At 33.2% G+C, this 27,115-nt stretch overlaps 2 protein-coding genes across 2 annotated transcripts; both read right to left on the bottom strand.

The window, feature by feature from the left end:
* Window positions 1-443: 443 nt before the first annotated feature.
* LOC105802879 (pleiotropic drug resistance protein 3) lies at window positions 444-7,891 on the bottom strand. Its single transcript, XM_052624260.1, is given in 21 exon segments — window positions 444-833; window positions 1,064-1,318; window positions 1,407-1,578; window positions 2,246-2,473; window positions 2,785-2,918; window positions 3,132-3,215; window positions 3,578-3,868; window positions 4,217-4,546; window positions 4,622-4,692; window positions 4,820-4,951; window positions 5,053-5,206; window positions 5,296-5,399; window positions 5,479-5,721; window positions 5,724-6,042; window positions 6,133-6,414; window positions 6,492-6,793; window positions 6,970-7,060; window positions 7,145-7,198; window positions 7,293-7,369; window positions 7,447-7,606; window positions 7,808-7,891. Coding segments are annotated over 21 exon segments (3,834 nt in total). The 3' UTR covers window positions 444-566.
* A 9,492-nt stretch (window positions 7,892-17,383) lies between these two features.
* Window positions 17,384-26,258, bottom strand: LOC105802878 (pleiotropic drug resistance protein 3). The gene is made up of 24 exons (XM_012634780.2): window positions 25,813-26,258; window positions 25,324-25,447; window positions 24,956-25,041; window positions 24,756-24,840; window positions 24,395-24,554; window positions 24,237-24,313; window positions 24,089-24,142; window positions 23,885-23,975; window positions 23,399-23,700; window positions 23,042-23,323; window positions 22,635-22,948; window positions 22,395-22,555; window positions 22,212-22,315; window positions 21,966-22,119; window positions 21,724-21,864; window positions 21,526-21,596; window positions 21,124-21,456; window positions 20,485-20,775; window positions 20,072-20,155; window positions 19,732-19,865; window positions 19,104-19,331; window positions 18,263-18,434; window positions 17,909-18,163; window positions 17,384-17,717 (listed from the first exon to the last, which is right to left on the bottom strand). Exons 1-24 carry the CDS (start codon window positions 26,214-26,216, stop codon window positions 17,451-17,453), a joined length of 4,374 nt encoding a protein of 1,457 aa, XP_012490234.1. The 5' UTR covers window positions 26,217-26,258; the 3' UTR covers window positions 17,384-17,450.
* Window positions 26,259-27,115: the final 857 nt, after the last annotated feature.

A 27,115-nucleotide genomic window follows, 5' to 3' on the forward strand; every position in this document is an offset into this window, starting at 1 on the left:
TTTTTCCTATGGGCACAAATCAGGTTTGAAAAGGATTTCAACGCTGATCGATTACTGATGCCTAGGGTTCTCCAATGAATGGTTTGGTATGGTAATTCTGCACTGGAGAAGTAAAAAATGACCCACCGATCGCCATACCCGTAATTCACGTGAAGAGATAAAAGCCCCTTCTTCTGTGAGCACATTTTTACTCTTTTTTCCGTCACTTTGCAATGAATGAATTCAGTTACTTTAACTGTTCCTTAAAATGTCTATGACAATTCACCTGATGATTTATTAAACGTGTTCTAGTTGCATAAATTTCTGTATTCTTGGTGCTTTATGACTTTTTAAGTGACAGTGTATATCATATAATTAAAGCAGGATAGGGTGACACTAACATTTACAAGTGCTCAATGGCAGAAACTTTCTTTGTTAGACTAACAGATACTATACAGAGAGGATAGAATTGTTTGTTAGGATCATAGTAACTTATTGTAGGAATATATATTTACAATTAATGGGCAAATAAATTTATACTTTTACAAAAGTTTGCCTGAGAGGTTAGGAATTCAAGTAGAAGCGTGTTATCTCCTTTGATAATTTAGTTTAGCTATACCATATGTAAAAACAGATGCAAAGACAAGCGGAAAAGCAAGTAGTACAACGGCTATTATGGGTAGATCTCGATGTTTATACCCATACTGACTGTCCAAGAAGGTGTTGAGTGCTTTTTGCTCTCCAAATGCCTTGATTTCTTCCTCTATGTCTCCATATTGTGAAGTGAGGAGACCTTTCAGGGACCACGAACTTGGGGAAATCCAGTAGCCCCAAACCCACCATTTAGGAAATTGCTGCAAGTAATGAAGTAGCAGATATGTGTTACTTTAGCTATCTACAAAAATTGAGTGGTAGCATCAATTTAGTTGGTGAGCATTTAAGCTGAAGCATGTTCTTATGGTTAATCTAGCCATTCTTCTATTTACGTTTTACAGGTGCCTTACTGATTAATTTTATTGGGAATTGTAAAAATTGTGAAATCAAATTGGGTTTCAGTTAGCAAGACAAGACAGAATTGGCTTACCGGTCCTGGTATGAGGTACCCTGAGAACAAGCTGAACAACGTGTAACAGAGGCTTGCAAATATTGTAGCTACTTGGAAAGTTGGAGTCAAAGAAACCAACATCATGCCTAAATATTTGTAATAGAGCAGCGTACAAAATACGGTGTAAAAGTACCAAAATACTTTGTAAGCGGATCCATAGAAGTTTACAGCTGGATAAGTGATTGTCAGGAATAATACTGCTTCAAGAAAGATATAAGGAATCTCAATAATCACCTGCAAATATGAAGGAACAAATTTATACCAAGACATGCGACCTTCAAAGGTGTCATAGTATCAGAAGGCATTCTATAAAATTTTTGACCTGTGCCAACGAATATGCCCATGAAGAGTACATTCTGGAAAATCTTTCACGGTAGACTATTGTCCTCTGAGTAGACACGAATGGAAGAACAGATGAACAACTGCTTATTCCAGTGAATATCATGAAAACATACATCGATCCCATTATGTTGAAAAAATCCTGCTCATCATGTCTTTAGAAAGGGGAATAGAATGTCAGCATGTTACACAGTAAGTATATAATCTAATATACTCCAACCAATTAAAATTTGTAGTTTTTACTTCAGTTCAATAGATACAATTCTAGTATGAATTGACATTCATATAAAATCTGATTCGTTTCTCTTTACACCAAGTAACTTTCATAACTATGTGCTAGGATAGTAATGCATTTTTTTCTAACATGAATCGTCAGGTGTGCTAATTGCACTTACTAATTAACTTGATATAACATTTCTTACATTTTTGTTAATCTGCTAAATTTTAATTTGTATGTCCTTACTAACTCTCTTACTCTCTCCTCCTCTGTCTTCTTTAGATTTTAGCATGAGGAGACAGGTTGTTAGTACTAATATCTTTTCTTTGTCTCTTTGGCATTCTATTTATCCTTGTAAGTAAGCTAGCAAATTGAACAGGAAAGTTTCATCAGCTAGACTAGTAAAAGAACACAAACTTACGTACAGGAATCAGAATATCCAACAACCATATTTTCTTAATGAACACACATTTTATGTCAACTCTATCAGATAAATCTTAGTGACGCTTCATAAATGAACATTTCTTGGTATAGCTATGTGAACATGGTGTTAAATGATTGGCGATAATAGTAAAGGGTGAAAAAAGATCTAGAAAGCGGCTTACAGGTTTTGTCCTTTCTGCCGAAGTAAGACTCCATACAACAAAGAAGATAAAATAATAAATGCCAACCGTACTAAGTTGTATTTGGGACTTCTCCAATAGGACAAGTGCTGTTTCCAAAGGCATGCTTTAAGTTGCTCCCATCCATTTTGTGGAAAGGGTGTAGAAAATTGTAGTTTCTCTGAACCCTGTGTTGGAAGGCTTTGGCTTTTAACAATTTCTTTGTTTCTCCTACAGAGAAGAAACATTATATCACTTTGTATTAAAAGTTAGCATGCAAGACCTTATTTGATAAAAGCTTTCTTCATTTACTTTTAGGTGGGGGAAGTGGTCTAAGAAAGATAAGAGGGTGCATGCTTAAATACTTAACTGAATGCGTAAGTTCTATGAAGAACTAAATGCGGAGGGGTCAGTGACTCGGTCAAAAATAAAAAATAAGAACTGCAAGATACCCAAATGTGACATCTTTAATACTTACCCTAGTTAGTGGCGAAACCATGGCAACTTAATAGTTTTCTAACACATTTATGATAATGACTTACTTGTAGAGATGGGATTCTTTGTAGATACAGGCAAAGTCTATTCCAAGTTGAGCTTCCACAGAAGGACTGGTGACTTCTAACATCCATGTCGCTGGGTTATGATTTTCTTTAATTTTTGGTACTCCAGGTATACCCTGCCAGAAGGGTGTAAATTGTTGTCATGATTGGACGAGTTAAAAAGAGAGTCGCCATAGAAAGGCCATATGTTTTACTTAGGGTGATATTCCTTTATTATACTTTCATTTCCATGTCAAGCATAGGGATTAAGGTCCTAGACTCCAAGCTACAAAGCATGTAGACATGTAATGCAAAATAAACTTTTCATAATGATTGATTTTTAGGATTACCTCAAAGTATTCGATAAGCCTACTTGAATGCTGACCCAGTTCTCCAGAATATATCATTTGTCCCCCTCTTTTCATCAAAATAAGCTGTAAGGATACACACATGTTATGCAGAAACAAATGTTGGACCTGATAAAATGTATTTAGGCCCAAATTCTTCTATCCAGTTAACTTTGGTGAGAATTTTCCATTAACATAAACCATTAGGGTTTTTCATGTTTTAGCTTATGATGAGGAGCTAAAGATTTGAGAAGTAATCTATAATTGGCTCTCTTTGCTCTTTGGTGTTTCTTGTCTAATGCATGATTAAGTTCCATCTAATAACATACGATAGTTCATTTCATTTAAATGTGAAAAAAAAAGCACCAGAATAGTTTTCCCAAAATGCTAAGTTGTAATTTTTATTTCAAGAACTAATTACCATGAATGCAATTCTGCCATTTAATTACCTCATCAAATGATTCAAATATGTCGATACTTGGCTGATGGATGGTGCATACAATTGTCCTCTTTGTGTTAACAATATTCTTCACAACTCGCATGACAATTGCAGCTGCTCTGGCATCTAAACCCGAAGTTGGCTCATCCATAAATATTATGGATGGATTAGAAACAAGTTCTACTGCAATGGTTAACCGTTTACGCTGCTCTGGTGATATTCCACTTACATGCGGGATGCCAACTAAAGCATCTTTGATTTCATCCAACTCAATCATTTGAAGAACCGCTGCTACAAATTCCTATTGGATAGGTAAGTGAGTTAAACACTTTAGTCAAGTTATTCATAATTATGATATAATCTTAGCATGTATAAAAAGTCTCAGGGACAATTTAAGCCAATGTCACACCTATCTAGGTGATGGTTTGCTACATATTTTTCAATTTTGTACACTTCCTTTTTTCTCTACATGAGGTATATACAGTTTTTCCAGTTCCACGCAAAAGTATAAGAGCACTGCTGCAACTGATCCTTTCTAGATATAGAGGTCATGTGGCAAGGATAGGTCTGAATTTTCGATCTTTGCCTAGCGACTGCAAGCTGTTTAATTGAGCATTGTAAACTTGAATAAGGTTTGAACATTTCTTACCAATCTTTGATGCTTATTAATCTCAGTTGGTAGACGCAACCAAGCTGAGTACACCACTGATTCCTCTACTGTAATCATTGGAGAATGGATGTCAGTTTGCTCACAGTAAGCTGATATTCTAGCATATGTTTCTTGGACTTTGGGGTACCCTCCAATTCTTATGTCTCCTTCAATATAACCACCTGTTTTTCTTCCTGATAGTACATCCATTAGTGTTGTTTTCCCTGCTCCACTAACACCCATCAAAGCTGTGAGAACTCCAGGTCTAAATGCACCGGTAATATCTTGAAGTAGCTGTAGTCTTTGTGGATACCCCTGCTCTCTCAGTTTCTGGGAATACATAGAAGACATTAAAAAATATTTTATTTATATTTGAAAAATTGGGCTTGAGAATGAACATAGTACCTTCGGAGTATCAACAAAGTATTGCACATCCTTGAATGATATCGTTATGGGCTTAAAAGGTAAAACCATTTCTGTAATAAAAAAACATGATTATATTATTTTGGCATGCGAACCTATATTGTTTGTTCACTTCATATGGCATCCAGTAAATGCTTTCTGATATAATGTAGTACTATATAAATAACAAGAGCTTCTCACCCTTAACTTTTCTTTCTGTTAGAGAGTCAACACTGGGCAATTCTTTTTGCAGAGCTTTGTCACTCAAATCCTCTTTTGCCTTTAGGTAAGAAAATCTTTCATGAGAAATAATAGCCCGAGAACTCCCTGGAGCTGCAACAACATATACAGGTTAGTACTTCAAAGATTTTATTCACCTCAATTTTTTTTTCTATCATTATTTTCTTGTATATGCTTGCTAAGGTACAACTTACGCTTTAAAAGGCTCAAAGCAAAGGTGAAACCAATGTTAAAAATCATCCAGAAACCTATCAATGCTCCTACTGATATCCAATAGTAGTAGTCACTGAAGTTTAACCCACGTTTTTCTAGAACTTGCTTTCCTAAGGTGGCATTTGAAGATGAAACCTGCAAGTGAATGGCCAGAAAACATGGGAGTGTCAGTAGATATGTTGATCTGCATTTGAATAACAAAATAACAATTGTTTTCCTTTCACCTGTTGCCACCTTGGTGCTAGAAATTCATTCACTGCAACACCTATTTCAGAATATGCAAGTGGTGAAAGCCAAAAGCCCCATTTGACCCAAGCAGGTAGGAAAGCTGCGGAAAAGGTTTGCAACATTAATATAAGTTCTTTACGTCTTTTTAATCTCCTCATATAAGTAATGAATGGACTTACGCCGTGGAATTATGAAGCCACTGAATAAAAATATCACCAATAATGTAAAAAGACTAAAATTTGCTGCAAAAGGTGGGTCTCTGACAACTGAAGCAATTAAACGGAATAGTGAAATTGCCATTTGATGAACAAGGAAAAGGAGGAAGAGCAGGCGGAAGAACCTGAAAACCAATAATAGGCTTAGAAGATGATAACATTTGTTAAAATTTAGCTACTTTAACATTAGATAATTTTTGTTAACATAATAAACCTTTCTGGTTCAGGACTGTAACCAATCACATAGTATGTAAGAGCTGTCCACAGAAAAGCATCCATCAATGAAAATGGAATCTTTAGAATAGCAGCCGGAATGGAATATGCCCATGCTGGGTAGAAGTAGAAATCTCTTTGCTTATAGAACACAGAAAGTCTGGAAACAGTTAATGCCAACTCAGTAATTCCGGTCGTCATAAGCCTTATGAGAGCATAAAACAGGGAACCCTGGTAATAGCTTGCATGGACAAGGTCAAGCTTCATCCGAGTGCGAATAAAGATGGTCATCGTTATGAGTGCAATAACTACAAGCTGCATGTAGGAAGCATCCAAGGCTGGTTAGTGGGTATGTTGATCGCCAAAGTTTGATACTATACACATGCTTATTATGATTGTTATTACCTGTGACGATTTAAAGATATGAACAAATGAGTTTCTCTTCATGAGAAGCCATTCTCTTGCCATGCATGTTTTGAGTAATTCCCATTTTCCCATTGAATACTTGTTGAATGACAAGGCACTTTTATGACTCTCACGTTTGTTGAAAGGTGTGCACAGTTCTTCATTTAGCTTTTGGGCTGCTTGAAACTTCTTGAATGCAACTATAAAGTTGTCCACAGAAACAAAACTATGAGGTTGGTCTTTACGATACCAGTATTGTGCTTGGTCCCTTTCAGAAAGCAGCTGAAATTAATTTATTTTAAAACATCAGTTAAAGAAGAATGACATGAAACGTTCTAAGTGGATTAATGAACACATACTTCTTGGAGGAAGTCAGCAACGCCTTTGCGCTCAGGGCACCTAAAACCACAATGTTCAAAGAACTCTTGAACAGAACTGCGTGGTCCTTGGTATACAATCTTTCCTTCTGCCATCAGAATAATGTCGTCAAAGAGATCAAAGGTCTCTGGTGCCGGTTGAAGAAGTGATACTAGAAGTGTTGCCTCTGTAATGTGGGTTAGTTGCTGTAAACAGGTAATTATTTGGAAGGTAGTGGAGCTGTCTAAGCCAGTTGATATTTCATCCATAAAGAGTGCTTTATTTGGACCGATGATCATTTCCCCTATCAAAAGAAAACATAGAAAATCCATTAGAATGACATGATTTTGTATGGCTCAGGGAGTTATATGATCAGGGTTTCATAAAGGTCCCTTGTTATTTGCTAGGGCTTTATGGAACATTAATCTCGGTTCTCTTAAACTTTATAACTTTAATAGGAAGGTGAGAGAACTACACAACCTGTTGTCAGCCTTCTCTTTTGACCTCCTGAGATACCTCTGTTCATTGCATCTCCCACTATAGTATCGGCACAATTGTCCAGTCCAAGAATCTGAGTGGAAATGAATGATTGTGGAACTGTTAGAGAAGAACATGGATTTCATTTTATACATTTCTTTTCTTTCGAGAGAATTACCTTCAATATATAATCTGTCTGGAGAGTTCCTTTTAATCCTTCAACAGAAATTGCCTGTTAACACAGATTATAGTCAGAGGTGGTTCCAAAGGCTTTGATATCCAGCCCTCGCTAAGTGCTGATATGAACACTATTTCTAGCAAATTACCTTCATGTATGTGTCTATATCTGGTTCCGGAACAATGCCAGATTGCTTCTCCCTTCTACTGATTTCTTTTAACATATCTTTATTCATAGACAATTTAAGATCAGTTTACTGTTATGAAAGCATGATTGTTGGTACAAGATGCAAAGTAATATACCTGCTCTGTCTCCAATGCCCTGGCAACGAGCTGAGAAGTCAAGTGTTTCTCTTACAGTCATTTCAGAAATGTGTAGGTCATATTGACTTATGTAAGCTGATGTATTCTGAGGCACAAACTCTGTGAACTTGTAACCATTGTAGGATATTTCCCCTGTGACCTGAAATAAAAGTATTCCCCAAGATTGATTGTAGTTCAATCCACAAACTTTTCATTATTCTTGAACTTATTAGATGCTACATGTCATTTGGTTGTAGTTTTGGAATCAATGATTAAAATTTTGTATTGTATTTCCAGTGTCGGCTAATGCAGATTATTCAGATTGCTAATTCAAGAGGGATTTGATGGACAAATAGAAAACCTTGAGAGATGGATTAAGCTTCCCTGAAAGTGCTTGTAACAAGGTGGTCTTTCCGCAGCCTGGATGGCCAAGCAATAGAGTCATCCTGCATAAAAAGAGTGAGTTTTTGGCAGCTTATCTGTTACTTTTTTGGTATATCTATTGTTTTCTAAAAAGCAGCCTAAACTCATAGATCATGCATAGCCGACAAGAATGTAGAAGTCGATAGCCAAAGTGAACCTTGAGGGCTTGATGATGCCACTGATATCTTTGAGAATTTTTATCTTGTGTGATTGAGACTTGCATCTGCTAACTTTTGTCAAAGCCTGTTTAACATTATAAATCTCTCCCATTAGGGTGATATATATCCAAATTGTAATGAACAAGAGCGCATTTCAGGAAGATGAAACCAAAATATTACAATTTTATGTATTATGAGAGTGAAGAAGATGATCCCAGTTATTTAATTTTCTAAAAACAAAGAATTTCCCATTATTTAAGCATATAAAGCTGAAAAAGCTACGAAGATTTGGGAAGAAAACCTGTATTATTGATTTGCTTTAGGATGGGTAAGGTAATCTATTATGAATAGAAGTTTTAGATATTTCATTTTCTATAGTCTTTTTAGATATTATATTTAGTAAGAAACAATTGTAGTGGGACATATTGCAAAAAATACTTACAGAGAATACAGTGGTGATGGTGTTCCAAAGTGTAGGAATGGGCTTCCCTTGAACTACTTCACAATCTGCTTCCACTGACAAATTCTGGAATCTCACGTCAATAGTTGGAAATTCCAACCCCACTCTAAGCACAAATGTCACTGTCAGCTGCAAGCTAGGAATCTATAACATATTTTATCTTTTGATTGACTTATTTTTCATAAATCAATTTCATATATATTGATGTTACTCATACTATTAGATATACTACATGCATAAGCATTGCATTAAACCATAATCCTTATGATTTTGCTTTTTCCATAATTGATTAAATATACTATACTATACTATAAAATATTTAAAGATATTTTAATTTATTTATGTTAGATTTTTAGGTAATTATCTTTAAAATTTTAATAGAAAATATATAAGGATAGTGAAAGATGTATATAAATAATAAATAAAATAATCATACTTTCAAAAGTTTTAAAAATAATAATAACATAGATAAATTTGAGTGAATTTTGAAACTCATATTTTAGGTTATCCCAGTTTAAATAACTATATGTATGATATGATACCATGAACAAATTTGGTTGAATCTAACTGACTCAACTATGAACACGTGTGCCAAAAGTGTTTTATATTTTCATTACTTATAACTAAATTTTTTATTTACCAAACTTGTTTTAAATTTAAAAAAAAAATGAAACCAGAAAATATTGTGACATCCTAATTAATATTTTTTTAGTTTCAACTGAAGCGAGACTCAAAAGGATTGAAGCGCAAGGCATTCGCTAGCTTTTTCTGTTAACTGCAAGTTTTTCAAGCATGAAAGGTAAATGGTATAATAACTGCTTCGAAGCAAAAGAGAGAGAGAGAGAGAGAGAGAGAGAGAGACGTATAGATTCTTGCCTCCCTATTCGTTCTTTCAGTTTCTCCAAGAGGCGAAGATTATCGTACTCAATTTTGGTAATGAGTTTCTCGATAAAAACGCTGCGCTCCAATGCTCCCAGCTTGGTAACATCGATCACCTTCCTCTTCCCCTCAATTTTGATATCCTCTTCTTCTTTGGTAGTGTCATTTAAAAGCTGGAAATCGAACAATGAGGTTCTTACGCGCTTAAAAGTGGGCAGTCTCTGAATCGCAGCCCACTGCAACTCCATCTCGTCATCATTATTTTCTCTCAACGACGACGACACCGCGAGGTCCGAGGTAGTGCTCCTGAAGCTTGACGATAAGTGGCGAAAAGGTGACCTCAGGTTTCTCTCTGTCTCACCCAGCTCTTCCATGTCATGGTTCCCTACTTCATGATGCCCCATCTTTCTTTTTCGCTAAAGAGAGACCTTTCTTTCAGGGAGTTGGATGATAAATATGAACCGTATCGTGCTTTTGCATGCTTCTATTTGCCTCTTAGTTATCTCTTTATTATCAAGTAAAGGCTAAAGCTGCTTACGTTACTACGTTGAATGCAATACAGCGAGGCCCAATTTTTTTTTAAATCTTGAGCTTCGGTCAAAGTTACAGTATGGGGCTGCTTTATGTGTGCACTATATATATTGCCTTAATTATTTGGTCAAAATAATACGAAACAAAAACAAAGCTTTGTTGTGAGTACAAAAGATTGCGGATAAAATATAGGGGAAGAATTTGAGAAATTAAATATATAAATTTAACGTGAAAATATTTTACAAAAGGATAAAAATTATGAAAAAGATAAATTTATTATAATGGTAAAATGATAAAAAGTAAAAAATGGAGATAAAAATAAAACCTCGAAAATAAAGAACCATCAAAATGTAAATATAAAATTTTCTAAATGTGTTATGGGTTTTAATATTTTAATGGGTCAAATATAACCTAGACTAATTAGAGTTCGATTTAAACAAATAAACAAAGTTTAACTGGGAGACATCTTTAAACAAATAAATACAAGTCATACTCAACAATTGTTTTTTTAATTATTTTTGTATGGTTGTCAAAGTGAAATGTTTGTTGTGGGATTTTGTGGGAGACATCCTTAAACTATTATATTTTGTTTAAACAAGCCCTTATATTATTTATTTAAGGAAAAATAATTTAAGAGCGTATTTAAATAAAGTGTGGTAATTTAAGATTTCTTTAATATATTAGTCATGATAAATTTTAAAAATAAAATTAATAAGTATTTTCCAACAACTTAGAGGAAGTTTTGAATTTTGAACATTATAAGCATAATTTCATGTGATCTTCGATTAATCATGTGTATATATTATATATGAGTTTTGTTTGACTCTTTATTCATTTCCTATTTGTATTAATTTAATTTTATATTATAATATATGTACTTTTATGTATAATAATAATAAAGAATTTCAACTGCAGATCTTATTTAACCTTAAATGCTATAATTCAACCGCTTGCATAACACAAAAGGAGGATCAACACCTCATATGAAAAGTTCCAAGGACTTTGCCTTAAATAAAGCAATCAAATCCTCATCAAGAAAACTTTGTATCAGTAGAGGAGGATCTGTGAACATCCTCAAACTAATAACCTGATGCGTCAGACTAGCACTATAGTCCGCCGATTGCAAAATTGGATTTTTTGAAATTATAGTGCTTTTTTTCCCTTTAGTTTATGTTGTCCACTTTGATGGTTTTTATAATTAAGGATCCAACATTTTGCCAAGTTATAGTTTTGCGTAGTGCGGAATTTTGACAATAAATCTAATTGAAATTTAAAAATTTTAAAAAATTAAGGGTTCAACCATTTTTTTTGTAAACTATTAAAATAGTCTTTTTTATTTGCCCCAGATTATATTTTAGTCACTTATGTTTGAAATGTTACGTTTTAGTTACTTACATTATCGTGTTGTAACATTTTAGTCACTGAGCTGTTAATTGTCGTTAACGATATAATAGTAAGCTAATGTGGCACATTAAATCATCGTTTCGAACGAAAATTTTAGATTAAATTTTACAATTGGTCCTTATATTTTTTTTCATTTTGAGCAATTTATTTTTCTTTTATGTTTTTTTAACTTTTCTTTTTTTCTCTCTTTATTTTCCATTATCTTCTACTTCTCTCTCTGTTTTCCTCCCTTATTTATTTCTTTTAACGTAGTTTTTTTTTATGTTTTCCATTTGTTAAAATTAGTCCATAAGCTCGCCTCACTCAAAAAATTTAAATTGTTTTAAAAATTAAAAGTATAGAGACTAGTTTTAACAAATGAAAATATAGAAAAACTACGTTAAAAGAAATGAAGAAGGGAAGAAAATAGAGGGAGAAGCAGAAGAAAATGAAAAATAAAGAAAAAAATAAAATTAAAAGAACATAAAAGAAAAAAAGTAAATTGCTTAAAACGAAAAAATATGGGGATCGGTTGTATAAATTAACCTAAATTTTTCGTTTGAAATGATGATTTAACGTGCCACGTCAGTTTACCGTTATACCATTAATGACAATTAATGGCTCAGTGACTAAAATGTTACAACACGATAACGTAAGTGACTAAAACGTAACATTTCAAACATCAATGACTAAAATGTAACATAAAGTAAACAAAATTGACTATTTTGATAGTTTATTACTATTATTGTTTTAAATTGGAGGTTTAACTTTTAAAAGTTGCGAAAATCTTAATAAATTTTCAAAATGAAAGATTTTAAGAAAACCTAAGTAAATTTTTCAAAAAATTTTAGGCTACTAATAAAAGTTGGAAAAATTTGGAAGGCGAAAGTACATGGCTCCCATTAACATCCGCTGTTTTTGCTCCATTTGTACGTTGACCATGGTTTGGTTTATAATGGGTAATTTAAGGTGATAAAAAGGGTTGATTAGGATCAGAGGTGAAAGGGGTTGTATAAAATTTTAGTTTTTTATATAGTATATATCTTTATAATTTTTAAATGATTAAATTAAATTTTTATAAATTTAAAGAGGTTAAAGTATAATTTTATCATTATTAATTTAAAATTTTAAAAAAATTAAAGAACTTAAATGGTAATTTTTTATTTTAGGGGAGCCGACCATGCCACCCCCTAGAATCTCCTCTGGTTAGGATGTACCACTTAACAAAATTTCATATCATATGAAAATTGAGGTTGCTATAGCAATCAAATGAGAAAAAAAATGATAGATGTATACTCGAAGGTTGGTATTTTTCTGACTTTGAACTCATTATTTCAAAATTAATTGAGCAATAATTTCAAGGTTTACTTAAGAATATTAAATAAAAATATTAAAATGTTCATTTAAATTTTTTTGTTCATATATCTATTCCTAAACTTGATTAATGTGGGTTCATGTCATAATTAACCAATAAACCAGCAGGCTGCGGTTCGGTGTGGAAGGGAGGTTTAGGGTCAATGGTTACGGCTTTACTATCAAAGTCTAAAATGCGTCAAAGGAGAAAGTCATGCGTTCATGAATGCGGGCAAAGCTTGAAATTTATATATATTAAACGTCGACTTTCCAAATTAATTGAATCTTGAAATGCGTGCAGATGTCTTGTGGAGTACCGAAAATGGGGATTTAATTATTATATCACCTGATTTGAGTAATAAATGAATCTATGTTTGCAAACTTTTTTTTTTTTTGAAATGCACGCTTCTTTAGCTGAGGATTTAGGATTTTAATTTTGGAGGATCAACTTACTACATAATAAACAATCAATTTAAAAGAAAAAGTATTTTAATATAATAATAAGATTTAAACATAAAAATAATCGATTAAAAAATAGTATTCTAACATGATAACCAATTTAAACAATTAATTCAAAAAAGTAGTATTCTAACATAACAATCAATTTAAATATAAAAATAATCGATTAAAAAAAGTAATATTCTAGTATTACAATCGGTTCATTCCAAATTTGACGAATTCATGATCATTCAAAATCAACCAAATTTGATCATAAAAAACAAATATATATATGCAAAGGAGAAATTGCAAAAATATTAAAACTTAAGATCTACTTATATTTTTAGGAGGACTATAGTATATCTATAAAGGACTAAATTACAAAAATTTTAAACTTATGACCCTTGAACCTCTACTAAACTCCCCCATTGCACTTGTTTTCAGCAAAGAGTACCTGGATAATAAATAAGTGCAGTTTTTTGGGATTAGTTAAATCATAAATTGCTAGCATTAAATTTCTGTATATATATTTGGGGCATATCACGTGATGTATAAGTACAGCTGTTTTAGAAAAATATGAAGTGTTATCGTATGACATATGGTAGATTAATATTGAAGCTACAAAATCTTCACCATATCATTCTGCCCTAACCAATGAACATTTAAATAATTTGGCAACTGCCTTCCAATTTAACCAATGGGAGGCAAACAGAAGGCGTGTTTTGTAAGAGATGATGCGCAAACTGTGTGTGTCTTAAGCAATAAATGAGCCTCGCAGTAGTTGTCTGGTCTGATCTTTATTCTTTCTTCCATGATGTCCGGATTTTTTGTGATTCGATTCCAGCATTAATTTCAAGCTGTAAGCCTTTTAGGTCGTTGAAAAGTAAATTAAATTGTTTGGGAGTCGAATGTGGATAAAAACAAAGGTTCAAGGACGAAACTAAAAAAAAATTGTGAAGTTTAGAGTTTAAAGGTTACTCTATCCCCTTCTTTTATGTCTTATTGTCTTTATCAATTTATTGTAATTGTTTTTAATATTAAAATTTGATTTTATTTCTGTACGAATAGGTGATTCGTTTCAACTTTGAACAGTGGCTGAGTGACACACCTCTTAAAATAAAAAGTTTTCATTTAAATTTTTTATAATTTATAAAATTTTAAATTAATAATAAAATTATAATTTGATCCTAAAAATAATAAAAATTAATTTAATCTTTTAAAATTATAAATATATAGACTATTAAAATAATAAAATTATATTTTTACTATTCCGGTCTCAAAAATTTTTTCGACACCACCACTTACTTTGAAGTCTAGATTTTATAATACATCTCTTTCTTATTACCTTTACAATATATTTTTTATTTTTTTGCCGATATAATTTTAATTCTTTTAGGTTTATTCGTTGTATGATAGTAGTTTTTTTTTTGCAGACTAAAATGTATTTTGATAATTTCCTTTATTTGTTAATTTGTAAACAAAAAGATGATATATATTCTTTTCATTAAGTGTTTAATGTATTTGTAATTTACTACCAAAATAAAATATAATTTAAGTTACAAGTATAATATTATTATTTTAAAAATTATACTAAAATTAAGTATAAGTTATTTCGAGTTTTTTTCCCATGTCATAATAGGTTCAAATCATTTTATAGTCAAGTCAATTTTGGGATCAAGTAAATTTTAGGTTGGATTAATTTTAGGTTCAAGTCAATTCGGGTTTAAATTGTTAACTTTTGATCGTCAAATCAAGATGGGTCAAGTTCAAATTGACTGGGTGAAATTTTTTGATTTCAAGTAGAACTTTCAGATTTAGAATAGAATTGACATGTATTACTATTTTGTAATGGGCTCCGTCAATTGATATTTTTCTTAACAGAAAAAAAAAAGGTTTGGACTAAATCAATATTTAACCCTTTTGATTTTGATTACCTTCCTGATATTCGCATTTTTATATATGTATATATATAATATTTTATTAAATAACTATAAATTAAATTATAAATATCTAAAAACTATCGATAAATTTAAAATAATATACTAAAGCACATTAATAATATCATAAAATAAAATTGAGATGCTTTTATAATAGGAAGACAAAATAGGACAGCATCCCATACGAAAGTAATTAATAAAATAAATAAATATTGAACAAAATCAAAAGTTCCGACAGCTGTGCTTAAATGTATATTTAAGATCAGGGTTCAAAAAAAAAAAATCAGGGTTGAAATTCATTTTCCTTCAATTTGTAATATATAAAAATTAAAAGTGAAATACTTGGACCTCATTATTCATATATTTTTATAGGAATCACACATGATAAAAATTTGAATAAAAATAATTTAAATTGTGAATCGATATATGATTACTTATCATGAACTTGAATTTTAACACTTAAAATTTGAAGGCATCAATCTTTTCAATGTTAAAGTTTTGTTCGCAACACACACAAATTAATCAAGCCTTAGCAAGGATGCTAGATTTAATTAGGTTAAATTTTACTATTAGTTTATGTATTATGGATAAGTTGTGGATTTAGTTTTTATATCTTAATTTGATCAAATTTAATTTTATACTTTTGAACTTATCAATGTTACTTCATGTACTTTTTAGTTTTTAAAATTTCAATCTCGACCCAAACAATAATGATTAAATTCAGTTATTAAAATTTGTTGTTAATCTTGTACTATATGTAAAATTGTAGATTTAACCCATGTTCTCTAATTGGCTCATTCTTAGTCCATATACTTTTCAAATATTAATTTTTCAATCTTGACACGAATAACAACAATCTTAACACAAAAAAATACCTTCAAACTTAAAACCCGAACTCAAAAGCTAGTAAAAGTTGAAGCCTTGAAGGATAAACCGATAGAGAAGTTTTATTTATTTTTGAAGCTTAAATTATTTTATATATTATTTTAAAATTTTAGATTTTAAAAAACTTATTTATTTTTCATATGCTTTTTTAATCAAAATCAATTTTAATTTGTTAAAATTAAGATTAAGTTAACAAAACATGTAAAGGTTGAGAGCCATTTGTTATTATATCAATTAATATCATGTAAAATAAATGAAAATTATTAATTGTCCTTAATTGCTCACTCATTTTCGAACTAGACAGAGATTAAATTATTTTATTTTCTTTTATATAGACGGACCAGTTTATCCAAATTCAAAATTAAAAATAACTGGAGAGATCTTTCTAAAAAATTTACAATAAAAATTAACCGTGGTGTTGGCTGAACATGTATCAATAAATTGCATTTACGGCCTTACGTCACTCCACTCCGTCATCAAATAATCTTTAATATTATCAATGCCAAATGCACGGAAATGTCAGCTTCAAATTCTACCATAACGGCTAATCTTCTTCACATACAAATGCAGCAGAGCTAACTTGTGAAGAATTATCCACCAATGGAAGATAAAAGCCCTTTATTCTGTGAGCACTTTTTCACTTTTTTTTTCGTTACATTGCAATGAAACAATCCATGTGTTAAGAAGAACGAGTATGTTACTTCTTTCCCTTTTGGTGTAACTGAAATGGGCAATAATAGGTGAAAATTGAAAAGAAACCTAAATGAGAAAAACTGTGAGACTTTAGTCCAATATAAACTTGACTTCTATTATACGAGTAGGATTATATTCAGTATCTCATCCAATTAGGATGATTTACAATTTTCATACTGATGGCGCTTTCTCTCTATTTTTCCCCTCTCTTGATGAACTCACTTGTGATTGAGTTTTGATGCTTCTTTCTCTCTACCAAAAGCCTCTCCAAAGCCTCATATTTATAGTAGAACAACAGGATTCCAAAAAACATCATTCATAGTTTTTAGACAAATCCACCATAAATTGATGAACTTCGAAAAATGTAAATTGAGTTAATAACATACATGAATGTGGATAATTAATCTCCAAACATGTGATACACCTCTCTTGGAACAAAGTTCATCTCCCTAATTCCTAATTAAGGAGGGATGCACCCAACACCATGGAACAAAGTTCATCTCCCTAATTCCTAATTAAGGAGGGATGCACCCAACACCATGTCAACTGTTCCTTGAAATGACTATTACAATCCCCTGATGATTTTCTAAACATGTTCCAGTTGCGTAAGTTTCTGTTTTCATGGTGCAAACTATCTTTTATCACTTAAAAAGTGATAATAATATAAAAGATATAATTAAAGCAGAATAGGATGACACTAACATGTACAAGTGCTCAATAGCAGAACCTTTCTTTGTTAGACTAACAGTTAATATAGAGAGAGGTTAGAATTGTATGTTAAGGGTTAAGAAAACTGATTGCAGGAATGTATACTTTTTACTGACGTTCGCCTGAGAGTTGGCTAGAAATTCAAGTAGAAGCATGTTATCTCCTTTGATAGTTTAGTTTAGCTATACCATATGCAAAAACAGATGCAAAGACAAGTGGAAAAGCAAGAAGTACAATGGCTATTATGGGTAAATCTTGATATTTATAGCCATACTGACTGTCCAAGAAGGCGTTGAGTGCTTTGTTCTCTCCAAATGCTACAATTTCTTCCTTTATATCTCCATATTGTGAAGTGAGGAGACCTTTCAGGGACCACGAACTTGGGGAAATCCAGTATCCCCAAACCCACCATTTAGGAAATTTCTGCAAGGAAGTAGTAACAGATATGTGTTGCTTAATATATCTATACAAATAAGTGGTACTATTGATGGTTGCTATAATGCGAATAAAGCATCAATTCAGTTGGTGAAGTATTTAAGCATTTTATCGAGAATTGTAAAAATTGCGAATTGAAATTGGTTTTCTGTCAGCAATACAGGATAGAATTGGCTTACCGGTCCTGGCATGAGGTACCCCGAGAACAAGCTTAACAAAGTGTAAAAGAGGCTTGCATAAATTGTAGCTACTTGGTAAGTTGGAGTCAAAGAAACCAACATCATGCCTAAATATTTGTAATAGAGCAGCGTACAAAATACGGTGTAGAAGTACCAAAATACTTTGTAAGCGGATCCATAGAAGTTTACAGCTGGATAAGTGATTGTCAGGAATAATACTGCTTCAAGAAAGATATAAGGAATCTCAATAATCACCTGCAAATATGAAGGAGCAAATTTATACCAAGACATGCGACCTTCAAAGGTGTCATAATACTTGTAAATGCTTAGAAGGCATTCTATAAAAATTTTGACCTGTGCAACTGAATATGCCCATGAAGAGTACATTCTGGCAAACCTTTCACGGTAGACTATTGTACGCTGAGTAGATATGAATGGAAGAACAGATGAACAATTGCTTGTTCCAGTGAATATGATGAAAACATATGTTGATCCGATTATGTTGAAAAAATCCTGCTCATCATGTCTTCAGAAAGGGGAATAGGATGTCAGCATGTCACACAGTACGTATATAACCTAATATACACCAAGCAATTATTTTTTGTGGTTTTTACTCCCAAGTTTTCAATAGATACAATTCTAGATTGAATTTAAAGTCTTTTCTCTTTCCACCAAGTAACTTCCATAACTATGTGCTAGGAATTTAATGCATTCTTGTGGAAAATGAATTGTCAGGGTATGCTAGTGAGTCATGACACAATCCCATTCCTTAAATTTTTGCTAATTTGCTGATTTTTATTTTGAATGTCCTGACTACATTCTCTTGCTCTCGCCTCCTCTATCTTCTTTAAATTTTAGCACGAGGAGATAAGTTTTTATTACTAATATCATTTCCTTGTCTCTTTAGCATTCTATTTATCTCCTTAACGGAAGACAGTACACATATGACCATTTGAATGTAAACGTAGTTACGTTTGTTAGAATGCTTGAGAGTATTAGACTAACAAAATAATAAAATAAAATTTCATTAAATGGTTCCTTTAACTTTCAAAAAAAAATTTTTTTTTTGGGGGGTGGGGGTGGAAGGGCTTGTGCCAATGATCGACTTAGTTAACTCTATGGCATATATCTTGCTAATAATAATAGTAGTAGTAGTAATAAAGAAGGGAGAAAAAAGAGCTAGAAAGCAGCTTACAGGTTCTGTCCTTTCTGCCAGAGTAAGGCTCCATAAAACGAAGAAGATGAAAGAGTAAAAGCCAAGCGTGCCAAGTTGTATTTGGGAGTTCTCCAATAGGACAAGTGTTGTTTCCAAAGGCATGCTTTTAATTGCTCCCATCCATTTTGCGGAAAGGGTGTAGAAAACTGTAGTTTCTCCGAACCCTGTGCTGGAAGGCTTTGGCTTTTAACTATTTCTTTGTTTCTCCTACAGAGAAGGAACATTATATACCTTGGTATGATAATTAAAAGTTAGGCATGCAAAACCTTATTTGATAAAAGCTTTGTTCAATTACTTTGTGGCGGGGGGAAGTGGTCTAAGAAAGCAAAGAGGGTGCATGCTTAAACACTTAAACTGAATGTGTAAGTTCTATGAAGAACTAAATGGGGATGGTTCAGTGATTTGTTGAAAACTAAAAAAATTGTTTGATTCAAATGTTGTTTAGTGTTTATGGCTCCTCGAACTAAAATCAAAAGAAAAACTGCAAAATACCCAAACGTACTTACCCTTTAAGTGATGAAACCATGACAACCTTTTTTTTTTCTTTTGAAAATATGAATCCATGAAAACTTAGTAGTTTTTTAACACATTTATGATAATGACTTACTTGTAGAGATGGGATTCTTTGTAGATAAGGGCAAAGTCTATTCCAAGTTGAGCCTCCACAGAAGTACTAGTGACTTCTAACATCCATGTTGCTGGGTTATGGTTTTCTTTAATTTTTGGTACTCCAGGTATACCCTGCCAGAAGGGTGTAAAAATGTTATCACGATCATTGGATGACTTAAAAAGAGAGTCACCATAGAAAGGCCATTTATTTTATTTAGGGTGCTATTCCTTTACTGTAATACCATTTTCAAGTCAAACATTCGGAGTAAGGTCCTAGCTAGAAAGGATGTAGACAAGTAAAGCAAAATAAACTTAGTGATATTGAGTTTTAGGATTACCTCAAAGTATTCGATAAGCCTACTAGAATGCTGACCCAGTTCTCCGGAATATACCATTTGTCCTCCTCTTTTCATCAAAATAAGCTGTAAGGAAATGTACACGTTATGCAAAAAAAAAAAGGAAGAAGCTTGGCACCTAATATCCAATTAACTTTTGGTGAGGATTTTTCCTTTAATACAAACCAAGGGATATTTGAGGTTATGATGAGGAGCTAAAGATTTAAGAATACATACTAGCTTCTATTTGCTCTTTGGTGTTTCATGTCTGCTGCTTGATTAAGTTACATCTAATTACATGTACATGTAATTTAAAACGTGGAAGAGAAAAAACCAGAATAGTTCTCTTGAAATGCTGTGTTTATATTTTATTACAAGAAACAATTACCATTTATGTGAGTCTGCCAGTTAATTACCTCGTCAAATGCTTCGAATATGTCAATACTTGGCTGATGGATGGTGCATACAATTGTCCTCTTTGTGTTAACAATATTCTTCACAACTCGCATGACAATTGCAGCTGCTCTGGCATCTAAACCCGAAGTAGGCTCATCCATAAATATTATGGATGGATTAGAAACAAGTTCTACTGCTATGGTTAGCCGTTTACGCTGCTCTGGTGATATTCCACTTGCATGGGGGATGCCAACTAAAGCGTCTTTGATTTCATCCAACTCAATCATTTGAAGAACCTCTGCTACAAATTCCTATTGGATAGGTAAGTGAGTTAAACACTTTAGTCATGTTATTCATAATTATGATATAATCTTAGCCTGTATACAAAGTCTTAGGGACAATTTAAGCCAATGTCACACCTATCTAGGTGATGGTTTGCTACTTATTTTTCAATTTTTTACACTTTCTTTTTTCTCTACATAAGGTATATACAGTTTTTCCAGTTCCACGCAAAAGTATAAGAGCACTGCTGCAACTGATCCTTTCTAGATATAGAGGTCATGTGGCAAGGATAGGTCTGAATTTTCGATCTTTGCCTAGCGACTGCCAGCTGTTTAATTGAGCATTGTAAACTTGAATAAGGTTTGAACATTTCTTACCAATCTTTGATGCTTATTAATCTCAGTTGGTAGACGCAACCAAGCTGAGTACATCACTGATTCCTCTACTGTAATCATTGGAGAATGGATGTCAGTTTGCTCACAGTAAGCTGATATTCTAGCATATGTTTCTTGGACTTTGGGGTACCCTCCAATTCTTATCTCTCCTTCAATATAACCGCCAGTTTTTCTTCCTGAAAGGACATCCATTAGTGTTGTTTTCCCAGCTCCACTAACACCCATCAAAGCTGTGAGAATTCCTGGTCTAAATGCACCGGTAATATCTTGAAGTAGCTGTAGTCTTTTTTGAGGACACACTTGCTCTCTCAGTTTCTGGGAATACATAGAAGACATTAAAAAATATTTTATTTATTTCTGAAAAATGTGGGCTTGAGTAGTTACCTTAGGAGTATCAACAAAGTATTGCACATCCTCGAACGATATCGATATGGGCTTAAAAGGTAAAACCATACCTGTAGTAAAAAGACGTGATTGTAGTATTTTGGCATGCCAATCTATATTATATGTTTACTTTATATGACCTCCAGTAAAAGCTCTATCATATAAAGTAGTACTACATGAACAACAAGAGCTTCTCACCCTTAACTTTTGTTTCAGCTGGAGCTTTTAGAGAGTCGGCATTAGGCAATTCTTTTTCCTCAGTTGTATCACTCAAATCCTCTTTTGCCTTTAGGTAAGAAAATCTTTCATGAGAAATAATAGCCCGAGAACTCCCTGGAGCTGCAACAACATATACAGGTTAGTACTTAAAGATTTTATTCACCTCAATTTTCCTTTTTCTATCATTATTTCTTGTACATGCTTGCGAAGGTTCAACTTACGCTTTAAAAGGCTCAAAGCGAAGGTGAATCCAATGTTAAAAATAATCCAAAATCCTATCAATGCTGCTACTGATATCCAGTAGTAGTAGCCACTGAAGTTTAACCCTCGTTTTTCTAGAACTTGCTGTCCTAAGGTGGCATTTGAAGATGAAACCTGCAAGTGAACAATGGCCAGCAAACATGAGAGTCAGAGTAGATATGCTGATCTGCATTTGATCAACAAAATATAAAATGTTTTCCCTTCACCTGTTGCCACCTCGGTGCTAGAAATTCATTTACTGCGATACCTATTTCAGAATATGCAAGTGGTGAAAGCCAAAAGCCCCATTTGAGCCAAGAAGGTAGTAAAGCTGCAGGGAAGGTTTGGATCGTTAATATAATTTCTTTACAACTTTCTAATCTCCTCAGATAAGTAATGAATGGCCTTACGTTGTGGAATTATGAAGCCACTGAATAAAAATATCACCATTATTGTAAAAAGACCAAAATTTGCTGCAAAAGGTGGATCTCTAATAACTGAAGCAATGAAACGGAATAGTGATATTGCCATTTGATGAATAAGGAAAAGGAGGAAGAGTTGGCGGAAGAACCTGAAAATAATACTCAGCTTAGAAGATGATAACATTTGTTAGATATTTATCTATGATAATCTGAGTTAACATAATAAACCTTTCCGGTTCAGGACTGTAACCAATCACATAGTATGTTAGAGCTGTCCACAAAAAAGCATCTATAAATGAAAATGGAATCTTTAGAATAGCAGCTGGAATGGAATAAGCCCATGCTGGGTATAAGTAGCAATCTCTTTGCTTATAGAATACTGAAAGTCGGGAAACAGTTAATGCCAACTCAGCAACTCCGGTCGTCATAAGTCTTATGAGAGCATAAAACAGGGAACCCATGTAATAGCTTGCATGGACAAGGTCAAGCTTCATCCGAGTGCGAATAAAGATGGTCATCGTTATCAGTGCAATAACTACAAGCTGCGTGTAGGAAGCATCCAAGGCTTGTTAGTGGGTAAGATGGGTTGCCAATGTTTGATATTATACATTTATGCTTATTATGATTGTTATTACCTGTAATGTTTTAGAGACATAAACAAATGAGTTTCTCTTAATGAGAAGCCACTCTCTTGCCATACATGTTTTGAGTAATTCCCATTTTCCCAATGAATATATGTTGAATGACAAGGCACTTTTATGACTCTCACATTTATGGAAAGGTGTGCACAGTTCTTCATTTAGCTTCTGGACTGTGTGAAACTTATTGAATGCAACTATGAAGTTGTCCACAGAAACAAAACTATGAGGTTGGTCTTTACGATACCAGTACTGTGCTTGGTCCTTTTCAGAAAGCACCTAAAATTAATTTATTTTAAAATATCAGTTAAAGGAAAATATCATAGACGTACAAAGTAGATTAAAGATACATACTTCTTGGAGGAAGTCAGCAACCCCTTTGCGTTCAGGGCACCTAAAACCGCAATGTTCAAAGAACTCTTGAACATAATTGCGTGGTCCCTGGTATACAATCTTTCCTTCTGCCATTAGAATAATATCGTCAAAGAGATCAAAAGTCTCTGGTGGTGGTTGAAGAAGCGATACTAGAATTGTTGCCTCTGTTATGTGGGTTAGTTGCTGTAGACAGGTAACTATTTGGAAGGTAGTGGAGCTGTCTAAGCCAGTTGATATTTCATCCATAAAGAGAGCTTTATTTGGACCAATTATCATTTCCCCTATCAAAAGAGAACATAGAAAATCTATTAGATTGACATGATGTTGTACTGTTCAGGGAGTTATGCTGATCAGGGTTTCAGCAAGGTCCCTTGCTATTTGCAAGGGCTTTATGCCTTATGGAACATTGATCTCGGTTCCCTTTAACTTTAAAACTTTAATTGGAAGGTGATAGATCTGCACAACCTGTTGTCAGCCTTCTCTTTTCACCACCTGAGATTCCTCTGTTCATTGCATCTCCCACTATAGTATCAGCACAAATGTCCAGTCCAAGAATCTGAAAGGAAATGAATGATTGTGGAACTGTTAAGAGAAGACTACGGATGTATAAAACTGTTAGAGAAGAACACGAGTTTCATTTTATACATTCTTTTCTTTTGAGAGAATTACCTTCAATATATAGTCTGTCTGGAGAGTTCCTTTTAGTCCTTCAATAGAGATTGCCTGTTAACACAAATTATAGTCAGAGGTGGCTCCAAAGGCAATACTATCCAGCCCCTTCTAACTGCTGACATGATCACTGATACTTGCAAATTACCTTCATGTATGTGTCTATATCTGGTTCCGGGACAATGCCAGATTGCTTCTCCCTTCTACTAATTTCTTTTAACATATCTTTATTCATAGACAACATTTAAGATCAGTTTACCGTTGTGAAGGTTTGATTGTTAGTACAAGATGCAAAGTAATGTATACCTGCTCGGCCTCCAATGCCCTGGCAACGAGCTGAGAAGTCAAGTGTTTCTCTTACAGTCATTTCAGAAATGTGTAGGTCATATTGACTTATGTAAGCTGATGTATTCTGAGGCACAAACTCTGTGAACTTGTAACCATTGTAGGATATTTCCCCTGTGACCTGAAATAAAAGTATTCCTCAAGACTGATTGTTGTCCAATCCACAAACTTTTCATTATTTTTGGACTTATTAGATACTACATGTCATTTGGTTGTAGTTTTGGAATCAGTCATTAAAACTTTGTATTGTATTTCCAGTGTCAGTTTATGCAGATTATTCACATTGCTAATTCAAGAGGGATTTGATGGGAAAATAGAAAACCTTGAGAGATGGATTAAGCTTCCCTGAAAGCGCCCGTAACAAAGTGGTCTTTCCGCAGCCCGGAGGGCCAAGCAATAGAGTCATCCTGCATAAAAAAGTGAGTTTACGACAGCTTATCAATTACTTGTTTGGTATAGCTGTTGTCTAAAAAAGAAATAGCCTAAACTCATAGATCATTCACAGATGACATGAATATGAACCTTGAGGGCTTGATGATGCCACTGATATCTTTGAGAACTTTTATCTTGTACGATTGAGACTTGCATCTTCTAACTGTTGTTAAAGCCTGTTCAACATCTTAAATTTCTCCCATTAGAGTATTTGAATATATATATACACTTTCAGGAAGTGAAAAGAATATATATATATATCCAAATTTTAGTGAAGAAGAGGACACTTCAGGAAGGTCAAGCCTATATGTTACTATTCTAAGTGTTAATAAAGGGAAGTGTTTCAGTCAGAAGAAGATGATTCCAGTCATTTAATTGCCTATTTTTAGATATTATATTTAGTAAGATATATTACAAGTAGCGGGACATATTGCAAAGATCTGGGGAATAAAACTTACAGAGAATACACTGGTGATGGTGTTCCAAAGTGTGGGAATGGGCTTTCCTTGAACTACTTCACAATCTGCTTCCACTGACAAATTCTGGAATCTCACCTCAATAGTTGGAAATTCCAGCCCCACTCTAAACACAAATGTCCCTTTCAGTTGCAAGTCATGTATCTATAAAATAATTTAGCTTTTGGTTGACTTTTTAGTTATTCTTAAATCAATTTCAAGTTGATGTTGGTAGACAAAGCATTGGTTAAAAGGTTTTGCTTCTTTCAGCATTTGATTAAATATATGTTTTACTTTTTAAGTTAAAAAATATTGATTTTTTATTTATTTGTAATTTTCTACTGATGCGAAACTCCTTTTGTCTTTTAGCAGTTATTGAAAGAAGGATGGAAGCGCAAGGCATCATCCCCTAGCTTTCTGTTGAATGCAGGTTTTCATACGTGAATAGTAACAACTGCTTCAAAACAAAAAGAAAGACATATGGATTCTTGCCTGTCTATTCTTTCTTTCAGTTTCTTTAACAGTCGGAGATTATCGTCCTCAATTTTGGTAATGAGTTTCTCGATGAAAACGCGGCGTTCCAATGCTCCAAGCTCTGTAACATCGATCACTTTCCTCTTCCTGTCAACTTTGATTTCCTCTTCTTCTTTGGTAGTTTCATTTAAAAGCTTGTGATCAAACAACGAGGTTCTTAAGCGCTTAAAACTGGGCAGTCTCTGAATTGCAGCCCACTGCAACTCCATCTCGTCGTCATTATTTTGTCTGAAGGAGGACACAGCGAGGTCCGAGGTAGTACTCCTGAAGCTTGAAGATAAGTGGCGAAAAGATGACCCGAGGTTTCTCCCTGTCTCAGCCAGCTCTTCCATCATGTCATGCTTCCCTAGTTCATGCCCCATCTTTCTTTTCCGCAGAAGAGACTTTTTTCAAGGAGCTGGATGCATGAGAAATAAGAACCGTATAGTTTGTGCATGCATTGCTTCCATTGAGCCTAGTATATATTTTAGTTTGGAGAGAACTAGACTCCTTTCATTATTCATTATATTATTTACATGAACCATAAAAATTAATTTTTATTTTACTTTTTTATATATAGAGCTTTCGATTGTAATATTAATTAATTATCAGGATTATTAATTATAATAGTATCAACTAGTCTAATAAATATAAAAATATTAGAGGCATTAAAAATAATTTTTAATCTTTTTAAAATATGTACTTTAATTATTTTATCAATTTAAAAATCATTAAAATTTTTTCTCCAAGCCATTAATTTGTTTCTTTTCTTTTGGTCCGGGCTAGTTATCGCACAATTTTTTCCCCTCACTAACTCTTTCTTCCTTTCTTCTTCTCATTTATTCCACATGCCTTTTCTCTTTTTCAGTTTGCAGATCTATTTTGTGAGTATTTTTATTGTCTTCACAAGTTACGATGGATAGATGACGATGTCTGTCGTTTGCTAAAACTCCACCAGCTACCAGTAGTTTTTTTGGAAATTAGTGGGTGGCTCTTCATCAGTTTCTTAATTTGTTTCTGTTTTGAGAATGTTTCAGAATAATAAATGATTTCACGAGTCGATTTGGACTCGTGTTGTCTTACGTTTTATATTTTTTTGTTTGTTTTCCCATTATTTAATAAGTCTTTAGTTTTAGAAGTTTTTGTGTGTTCTTATAGCACGGTTTTTAGTCTTGCTTATGCATGTAATTTTAGTTTTACAAGTGATTTTAGGGATAGTTTTGTTGTCGTCCTCTATAGTTTGGTGAATGCGCGATTCTTTTGTCGATTTTTGCTCGCCGCT

The sequence above is a fragment of the Gossypium raimondii genome, chromosome 11, assembly GCF_025698545.1.
Source record: "Gossypium raimondii isolate GPD5lz chromosome 11, ASM2569854v1, whole genome shotgun sequence".
NCBI classification, from domain to species: Eukaryota; Viridiplantae; Streptophyta; class Magnoliopsida; order Malvales; family Malvaceae; genus Gossypium; species Gossypium raimondii.